Below are 10,728 nucleotides of genomic sequence, written 5' to 3'. Positions count from 1 at the left end.
ATAACTTTTACTTGAACAAATTTCACTAGTTTGGACTTACACTGTCTACTATATAAAATGATTTGAAATCCCCGAAACAACTAAAAAAGAAGAATTAAAAATGAATCGCTGAAAATAACAATTATATTAAGCAAAATAAACCTGAAATGAAATAATAGTGAAATAAAATACAAGAAAAAATAGAACAATTGAATAAATAAAAATAAAGAAATGAAAAAAGAAAATAAAAATAAAAGGTGGAGAGATTCCAAGTCACGTTAGTTCACGACGTTTCGATTGTTAGTATCTACAATCGTCTTCGGGTGATGACTGGACTGATTCCTCCGAGAGATGACTATTTATAGGTCGTTCGAGTACTTGCACTTATCCCTGCTTTCCATTTTCCGCTTCACTGGTTCCGTGGGAGATGACCGTTTGGCGGTCTTCTTCTTTTTTAGTTGTTTCAGGGATTTCAAATAATTTTATATAGTAGACAATGGAAGTCCGAACTAGTGAAATTCATCATGAAACATTGTCAATCACCTTCAAACAAACGTTTCACTTGAACAGTTTGTATATTATTATTATTTACATATGTACCTTGAATCGGTCAGATAACATTTCTAAGATTACACATCATGTATGTACGTACTGTACAGAAAAGTATAGTGTAATTCTTAAATACCTATATTCATTCAACTTTGGAAATCTGTATGTAATCTAGTAACCCAGACAAATTTGTTTTTGCAAATGACATCTAATAAAGAAGGTTTCATTCAAACAAAATAATAGGTTTTTGAAAGTTATATTAACTATCATATATTCTTTAAGTATTATGTTAATTGTTTTTTGAATGTCATGTCAACAATTTAATACCAAAATCAAACTTGACAGGTCCACTGCTTTTCAACATGACCGACATAGCGACGCGAAGTATATGCGCGTACTTTTCCCGTCCAAGGGAGTGTCCGTGCTGATTGTTAGGTATGCTATGGTATCACACTGACTTGCTGATGTTAATGTTAACCTCAGTTTTTCGAAATAAGATTTATCTTTTGATGAGAGGCAATTTTGAAATTATATAATATGAAAAAATAAAATGGTTTCACTAAAAAAACTATTTTTGAAATATGGGAATCATGTTATTCAAAACACTCGAACAAAACATTGTTGGATAATTCCGAAAGGTTTGGACATTGGTGCAAAAGTTTATAATTGTGTAACAAAAAGAAAAGAACCCGTGATTATAAGAAATAAACAACTAGTTACATGGTATACATGCGGGCCTACTGTTTACGATTCATCTCATATGGGACATGCAAGTTGTTATGTTAAAATAGATATTATACAAAACATATTGAAAAACTATTTCAATTGTAATCTTGTAACCGTAATGAATATAACGGATATCGATGACAAAATCATCAAGAAAGCAAACGATTCCAAATGCGCATACAAGGAAATAGCAGAAAAATATGAAAAAGAATTTTGGGATGATCTAAAAGATCTTGGAATCAACAAACCCAACATTGTTCTTAGAGTAACTAACCACATCAGTTTGATTATCGATTTCGTAAAAAAACTGGAAGAAAATGGCCAAGCTTATAAAGGAAGTGATAATTCCGTATACTTCAGTGTAGAAAAGTTCCAACATTATGGGAAATTGCACAACATTTCCTTGTCAAGTACAGACCAAGAGAGTAATGTGAAAAAATCTAACTTAGATTTTGCTTTGTGGAAAAATAGTAAGGAAGGTGAACCATTTTGGAATAGCCCTTGGGGTAAAGGAAGGCCAGGCTGGCATATAGAGTGTTCAGCCCTCGCATCCCATTTTCTAGGTAATTCTTTGAAATCTAAAAATAGAATACAATGATTACTTTTGGTACTGTGATTTTAAATGAATCGATAACTTCTAACAGTGTGCAGCTGCCCTGGATGTGGGTGATTGTCCCAATACTTGTCTATTTCATGACCTGTTACTTGATGAAAATTAATAACACTATGCATCATAATAACTACATAATTTTCACACTATAAATTCAATTCAAGACTTGTTTCACTACAGGGTAGTTTCATCAGTTGGACTTGGGATGAACTACAGTACAACTGGTGAAACACAACTTGAATTAAATTTATAGTACGAAAATTGTATAATTATTATCGGGGATAAACTTACTTTTCTAACAAAGAGAAATATTTCCAGAAATTTTAAAAGTAATCATTCTTTCCAAAAAAAAAATTAACATCTCACATATAGTCAAAAAACATTGTAATCCTCATTTTTGGAGCTAATTGTGTACATTGTTTTAATGATTTTTGACAAAAAGTTCATTTCACCAATATCCTGTTAGCATGGATTTAGGAAAAGCAAGTAAGTTAAGGCAGCATCAACAAGGCAAAAATAGTTTCTATCAACTTTCATTTGAGAAAACCAATGAAAGTAAATTCCAATTTTAGTATTACCCTAAATATTGAGAAAAAAGTCAAGCAACTTAGTAACATAATACTTGGACCTCAGATTTAATTCTTTTATTGCATATATTAGTTCAAAATTGAACAAAGCTTATTTTGCTATTCTTCAGCCTGGACAAGAAAGGGTTACTAGATTTATACTATGTTTTGATTTTAAGTCATATCCTACAATATAGTATCCTGGGGTCAAGCAACTGTCTGCCATAAAGTTTCCACAGCTGAAACAGAATTATTTGACTCCTTTTCAACATCAATTATGGTGAAAATTGACGTAATATTTTCAAAGAAAAACAAATATTAATGCTAAAATGTTTAAATATTCAAAATGCATAACTTTTGTGAAAAGTTTCATGGAAAAATACACAATACACAAATGGTTAACAAACATGAATATAAAACAAGATGCCCTAAGCTGAAAATCCAATTTAAAACATGAACATACAAACAATGTTCTTATTACAATTGCATTACTTCATTTCATGAAGTTCCTGCAGAGAATTAGGTGTTGTTCCATATTCAAATATGAAACTAGGAAACTTTCAATAAAACATAATTTTTATAGTTTGAAGGAGTTATAATTAAAAAATTCAACATTGTTTTGTTTCACAAATATTGAGAAATATTGATAATCAAATGTTCCTCAAAGGTTTTATTTGTATATGTTAATATTGGTGTATTTTATACATATTTTAATTGTCATAACTTTCAACCACTCTGACATTTGAATTTTCAAAATGTTGTGAGTCACAGAATTTTTCATCAGTGTCGAATTTGCTTTTGGCATTCTAAGCTAATCAGCTTGTCATGTAACATATGTTCTGTTACCCTCGGTATGTTTGGAACTTATTTTGTATAAACTTGCTGTTTCTAGAATAAATATTAACGTGTGTCAATATTTCAATATTTTTTTTAATGAAGATCAATTTTGCTTTGTAAATATAAATTTTGTATTATAAAAATAGCATTGAACAACTGCTAAAATGCTATTGTGTATATTAAACGTACATCTATAGATGCACATTTTGGTAAATTGGACAGATTGGAACAGTAGTTCATTTGATACCATCCTGAGAGCAAAACATTCTGAGGTAAATTTACTCGGGAGGGTTCTAAGGTTTCAAATTTTAGTGCCCCATCTATATGCACCCCCAAACAATCTTCAAAAGTTGTGTCTACTAAGAGCAGCTCTGGTAGAGTTCATTTGAAAGTGAGTACTTACAAAGAGTAAAGATTGGCATTGCACCACAGTTTGAGTGTCTTAAGATCACACTGCTTTAAGGTTGTTTATATTTTTTCATGCCACAGAATTACCGAATTGTGGTATCATCAGAGAATATTCTGAATTTCCTTTGTATGATTATGTAAATGAGATCATTTATGTAATGAAGAAAATGGATGGGGTACTCTAATATAGAAAAGTTTGTCAATGTTCTGAAAAATTGACTTCCTCTTGTTAGTAAGAGCCATTTGTATTCCATACCTTTGAATCTAATGATGGAGCTTCTGCAGCACTATTCTATAATTGATACATTACAAAAAACTACAGCCAGATATTTATTAATATTTGTCATTTCTAGAAAACTGAAGATTGCATCATTTTTGCTCTTTTTATCATGAAAACTAAATTGATGCGCACTAATTATTTATAAAGTTTTTTTTTTAATATCTAACTATAGATGTTCTATATTTTCAAGACTAAATCTTATTTTGTAATTTTTATTTCAGGTAAAAGTATTGATTTTCATGCTGGAGGAATTGATTTGAGATTTCCTCATCATGAAAATGAGGAGGCACAATCTTGCGCACTTCATAAAACTTGTCAGTGGGTAAACTACTGGTTGCACACTGGTCACCTCAATGTTTGCCCTTCCGAGAAAATGTCCAAATCTCTAGGGAATACAATATTGATTCGGGATATGCTGAAAAAAACTTCTGCTGACATATTTAGAATGGCTTGCATCATGTCACCCTATCAAAACCATATGGAGTATAGTTCTGAATTACTAATTACAGCTGAAAATATTTACAACACATACAAAAACTTCTTCGTCTCATGTGATGCATATGAGAAAGGTTATTTGAAAGGCACAGTGAACAGTGATATATTAAATGAACTATTATGTCAATCTGTGGCTAAAGTACATATTGCATTGTGCGATAATTTTGATACTCCTTCTGTCATCAAAATATTGAATGAATTAGTTTCAGTTACAAATGCCATGATGCACACCACAGCATCATCGGATATTTCTTATAGTTTAACGTCGGTGTGTGCCGTAAAAAATTACTTATTGAATATCTTAAATTTATTTGGATTAAACTTTGATATGAAAAGTACTATGTCAGAACATTTCACGGAAGTGCTAGACATTCTGAACAATTTCAGACAAGATGTTCGAACTATTGGTTTAAGTGAAAAAAATAGCAATATTTTGAAGCTTTGTGATAATGTAAGAGACGGTATCAAGAAACATGGTGTTATAATTAAAGACCATGGAAAGATATCATCCTGGAGTGTTTAGAAACATATTGAGAACAAACGGTTACAAAGATGCTAATTTGTAAAGAAAACAAATTAATGTGATCCGAAATGAAAATTATGGATGGATTGACCCGTTACTTGATAAAAATTAATAACATTCTTCATGATAATAATTCAACAATTTTCACAATCATTTTTCATTTCTATATGTGATTTGCTAATACTCAGTAGAATTGAATATTACACACTGGGCTACAATTCCTATGTACAACAGTAGTAGGTACCTAACTTAATTGGTTAATAGTAAATGAGATAACAGATAGAATTTGTACAACAATTACAATCTCAGTTCTTGGACAGCAGGTTTATTTTTTAATTATGAATAAAATGATTGGCATTATGAAAAAAGGTTCAACAATGTTGAATGGTCAACACCATGTTGGTTGTTCAACAGGGAACTCAAACTCTCACCCATATTAATTTCCAGAGCAACAGGTTCAACTTCTGTTCCTTACCCTCTACTTGGAGTATGTCGTGCCTAGTATTGAAATCGTGATCATTCTCCAAAAGGTGGCACCCATAGGTGGAATTAATATTTTTCTCAGTTCAAAACTTCTTTTATGTTCGGAGATTCTCATTTCAAAATTTCTTGAAAGTCTTTCCTACTTACACTTTTGGGCATGATTTGCATGTTAGTTTGTAGACACCTGATCTTTTATCTTTGTCTATACTTGACTTCTTGTCTATCCAAGAAGTTGATATTTTGGTCAATTAGTTTTCATTTTATCTGGTGTTTTACGGTATATGTGAGTGTCTTAAAGGTATTATATTTTATGTGAGGGTATACTTGGTTAACAGCTTGTTTGACAAAAAATTTATCATGGATATGATTAATTACATTAAATTTGCAGTTGTTATTCATTGCAATTTGTTTTTGTCAGATTCAATTCCTCAATAAAATTCTCTGTGGACGTTGGTATATTAATGAGTCTGTGGATCATACTGTGGTAAGTTGCTAATTTATGTTGCTGTGGGTGATTAGATTGGTAGTTTATAGTTGTGTCTGTATGGGTTGGTTTATGGTAAATTGTGAAATCGTGTTTGTTGTTAATTTTGGTTAATTTAATTTTGGTGAATATTACTAGAGTTTTTTCCCAATACCAAATCGTTATTTTTACACCTCGACACGTGTTTCGATCACCAAGTGATCATCTTCAAGAGGAAGATAAAAACAGGTTTGTAGCACCCTTTTGGCGACGAGTGAGGTAACAGTATTGTCTTAACAAAAAGTAGTAAATTACATAAATGTCTGATCTTAATATCCTATCTTGTTCGAAAGTTAAGAGGGAAGGACTAATTAGGTCCTCACTGTATATCACCGATATACAGTAACTTTTTGGATGTAATTCATTAAATAGACGAGCCTATTCATTACTGGGAGGTCTCTTTATAGGAAGACCGGAAGCAAATTATAATTCTTGTCAGGTTGCCATATCTACACCACTATATTTTTTTTATTGGATCACTTGAAACGTAAAGAATACATCATGATTTCAAAAAAACTTTTTGTAATACTATACTTATCTTGATAATTGAACAAATAAAATGTATTTCTTACCTAATGGAAACACTGTAAAGGGTGGGGCACCCCATACGAGACGGTCCCTGTAAACCAAACCATTAATTTTTCAGGGATTTCTTCATTTTATTATATGTATATTGATTAAGACTGCAGAAGGAAATTATTTTGGAGTTCACAGGGTGAACAAATAAAATGTATTTCTTACCTAATGGAAACACTGTACAGGATGGGGCACCCCATACGACACGGTCCCTGTAAACCAAATCATTAATTTTTTCAGGAATTTCTTCATTTCATTATATGTATATTGATTAAGAATGCAAAGAAAATTATTTTGGGGTTGACAGGGTGGACATATAAAAGTTGTGTTTCAAAGGAAACGCCCTGTATTTTGGTATACTTTTGAATCGGTCAGGGAAAAACAATATGATTGCATAAAAGGTACTATGAACCTAACTATAACCATTCTCGAGTTATTGATTTTTTATGAAAATGCTAGTTATAATTGGAAACTAAATAAAATGGAAATGCAAAGAAATCATCCCTTCGAGGTTTTGGGCTATTGATTTTGATAAAACCCGTTTCTCAATATTATACATTTTTTTATAATCTCGGATAAAAATAACTTTGTTATTTCAAATAGAACACCCTGTATTTTTTTGGTCTGAATTTTTTTGGTCATTTGATTTTGAGGTTCCCTATACCTAACAAATAGTTTTTCAGATATTTGCTTTCTCAAATAATTATTATTTTAATACATTCTTTAAATCAAGATAGTTTTGAATCGACATTTATTCAACTTGTTAAAATAATTCTCATTGACAGTTGTTGTGTTCAACGTTATTCAAAGCATTTACTGAATTATTATCGTTCAAAATGAAAACTTATCCGATTCAAGATATATATGGTTTTAGCGATTGGTGAGTGTTGAGAGAATTACCTTTTGGTGTTGAGGGTGTATACCCAAAAATATCCAGACGGCAATCATCCAAACAAGTTGGTTTTCAAACGATTGCTATATGAATTTTGTAGGACTGAAAGTGTAGCTTATGAAAAGGCAAATAGACCAAAACCTATCATTGGAAATGAGGAATATGGATTTCTCATCATGGAATCAATCATAGAAAACCCCCAAAGATACAGGGATAAGCAGACGGAGTATTTCTAGGGTAATGTAAAAATTCAAATTTCACCTGTACAGTATTCAGATGCACCAGGAATAATATGAAATTGACTTCCATCGACGAATTCCTGTTTTGTCTATGGGTTCTGGACAAGTTTAGTGAGGATGAACATTTTTTGGATTCTATTTTATTTTCTGATGAATCTACTTTCCATAACAATGGCTTAGTGAACGGACACAACTTATTATAATGATGTGAATCCTCATTTTTCCGCATTCTGGATCACCAGAATAGATGGTTTGTTAACGTTTGGGGAGGAATTATAGGTACACAATTTATAGTACCATACTTTTTTGGTGAAAACTTGAATGGTCAAACATTTTTACAATTTTCACGAGATGATCTGCCGGAGCTTCTGGAAAATGTACCGCTAAATATCAGACAACGGATGTGGTTACAATTGGATGGAGCTTCGGCATATTTCAAATTAATTGTTAGACTTGAATGAGGTTTACGAAACTCCTCCAACCACACTGGAAAATATGAAGGAGATAATAAAGGTTACATTTCGAAGAGTGACGCCTCAAATGTTACTAAACATTAAGCAGTCTTTATAGAGAGAGTGGATCTTTGTATTCAACAGGATGGTCGTCATTTTGAGTACCTACTTTGAATTGAATACATTTGTGTTTCATATTTCATTGTTGTTTGGGTTGAATGATAAGAAAATGTTTAGTCTATTCAATGAACTACTGTCAGAGTATGGATGTAAATTATAGTGATCAGTAAATATTTTCGATAAAGTGAAAACAACTGTCAATGAGAAATCAGTGAGCAAATCAAATAAATGTTGTTTCAAAGCTATCTTGATTTAAAGGTACATTGAAATAAGAACTACGATTTGAAAAAGGCTAATATCTGAAAAACTATTTTGGTTAGGTATAGGGAACCAAAAATGAAATGAAAGGTAATTGAATTTTATATTCTTCAGGCCAGAAAAATACAGGGTATCCTGTTTGAAATAACAAAGTTATCTTGGTCCGAGATTATAAAAAAGTGACAATAATTTTTGAACATTATATATACCTAACTGGTTGAAGTAAGTTGGAGACCAGATATAAGTGCAATACTCAATCACTGATCTAACCAATGCAATGTATTTTAATAGAAAAAATGTTGGTAAAATCTTTAGTTGATCTGCATATGAATTCTAACATTTTCATCGCTTTGTTAGATATGTGTTCATACTGTAAATGAAAGTCCATCTTGTCATCCATCATAACACTCAGATCTCGTATAGACTGTACACGTTCCAACTTCTTCCCTGTAATACTTTAACTAGCTGTATAAAGGTTTAATGACTTTTCCTTTTTGCCACATTGACATCCATATAATTCATCTTACACCAATCGGAAAAAGATTTAAGGTTCATTTGAATTTTCGCACAATCCTGCAACAAATCTATTGCTCTAAAAAAATGTTTAGATCGTCTGCAAATATCAGTATTTCACAGTGAAGAGAAAAGGTCCCAAGTGACTCCCTTAAGGTACTCCTGACGTAACAGATATCTCGTGATAGATAAATCCTTTAATTTTCACAAACTGTGATCTATCACAAAGATAACTTGAGAACCAGTCCAACAAACTCCCAAAAAAGTCAATTGCCTTTAAATTTTCACAAAGAACTTTATGGTTCACGATGACAAATGCTTTTGAAAAATCGGTGTAAATTACGTCCACTTGTTATTTATTTTCCAGAGCATTCAAAATATACTGGGTGTACAACAGTAGATCAGTGTTGGTAGATTTACCTTCATTGAATCCGTGCTGTTCATTGATAATCACTTGTTTTAAAGGAATCTTTATATTATCACAAACGATGTGTTCAAGTAGTTTGGGTATTGTACTTAATATGCTGATCGGTCTAAAATTATTTATGTCAGCTTTGTTACCAGACTTGAAAATTGGCGTTATATAACTTGATTTACAAATGAGGGGGAATTTTCCCAAACTAAGTGGTCCTGGAACCTTGTATGGATGTAATTCCGATAATTTTTGTAGGATAATTTCTAAGGAAACTACAACTATTGATATCAATTGTTTTTTCATAACTTAATATTGGTATTTCATTATCTTCATGTGGTCTATAAACTGATTGAAACTGGTCTGCAAATGCATTAACAATGTCATTTCCATAATTTTCCCGTTTGTTGTTTACAAAATTCCAAAAGTGTTTCATGTTTGATGTCAAGTTATTTTCATTTCTTCTAAAATAATCTTCATTGCAAATTTTTGACGCCAGTTTGCATCGGGCTGTGAAATCTGAAAATATTTGGTAGTCATCCCAAGATTTACTAAGTTTATAGGCTTTATGAGCTCTTTTCTTTTCAATAATGAGTTTCTTCATATCATTGCCGGGGAAATTTTGACTTAGTATGCCTTACATGAGGTACAAAGTTATATATAACCTCATACAAAAAATTATAAAAAATGTTTGTAGCCGCATTTATATCCGTTATATTTCTCAAACGATATTCCCAATCAATACCAGCTAAATAGTAATTCAATCCAAAATAATCGGCTTTCTTAAAATCAAAGTAGAAATATTCATACTCGAATTTCTTATGACTATTCACTATTGATAGTCATTGTTAATGCTGGGCGATGAGCATCGCATGACAACAAGCAGTCATTACATAAGTCTACGGTACAGTTGTGTGATTCCTTTGCAAAATTCAGATCTAGCATTACACCGTAACAGTTATATTTATCATTCAATTGAAAAAGATTTTGAAATGAAAAACTATCAACTATTGCTTGGGCTGCATAGTTGCTATTATCAAGAGTTTCCAAACAAAGGTGACACACATTGTTTTCCGACAGTCCGAGTCTCTGCATATGATGATTCAAATGACAGTGACCTGTAAGAAGGCCTGTTAGACATCGTAGTTCATTCCTACTGTAGTCCAACTGTTTGGTATCAAGCTTCGAAGGGTGAATAAACGCCTTGGAGTGAGTCAATCCTGGAAGATTCTGTCAGAAGTCTAGAAATCTTCTTGCTATCCAGGTTTTCAATCTTTGTTTGGTAAA

General features: G+C 31.7%; 1 protein-coding gene across 1 annotated transcript; it reads left to right on the top strand.

The window, feature by feature from the left end:
* Positions 1-829: 829 nt before the first annotated feature.
* Positions 830-5,290, top strand: CysRS-m (cysteine--tRNA ligase-like protein, mitochondrial). The gene is made up of 2 exons (XM_023157541.2): positions 830-1,817; positions 4,177-5,290. Exons 1-2 carry the CDS (start codon positions 1,079-1,081, stop codon positions 4,971-4,973), a joined length of 1,536 nt encoding a protein of 511 aa, XP_023013309.1. The 5' UTR covers positions 830-1,078; the 3' UTR covers positions 4,974-5,290.
* The last annotated feature ends 5,438 nt before the right edge of the window (positions 5,291-10,728 follow it).

The sequence above is a fragment of the Leptinotarsa decemlineata genome, unplaced genomic scaffold (assembly GCF_025532065.1).
Source record: "Leptinotarsa decemlineata unplaced genomic scaffold, Ldec_3_MD MMD2_P_RNA_scaffold_2, whole genome shotgun sequence".
Lineage (NCBI taxonomy): Eukaryota > Metazoa > Arthropoda > Insecta > Coleoptera > Chrysomelidae > Leptinotarsa > Leptinotarsa decemlineata.
The sequence above is the reverse complement of the archived record's forward strand: the minus strand, read 5'-3'. Positions and strand labels throughout refer to the sequence as shown.

What these genes read in the sequence shown, in the direction of transcription:
- CysRS-m (XM_023157541.2), top strand. Translation starts at nt 1,079, where the DNA reads ATGGTTTCACTAAAAAAACTATTTTTGAAATATGGGAATCATGTTATT. An exon ending in CCTCGCATCCCATTTTCTAG is followed by an intron (nt 1,818 to 4,176) that starts GTAATTCTTTGA and finishes TTTTTATTTCAG; the next exon opens with GTAAAAGTATTGATTTTCAT.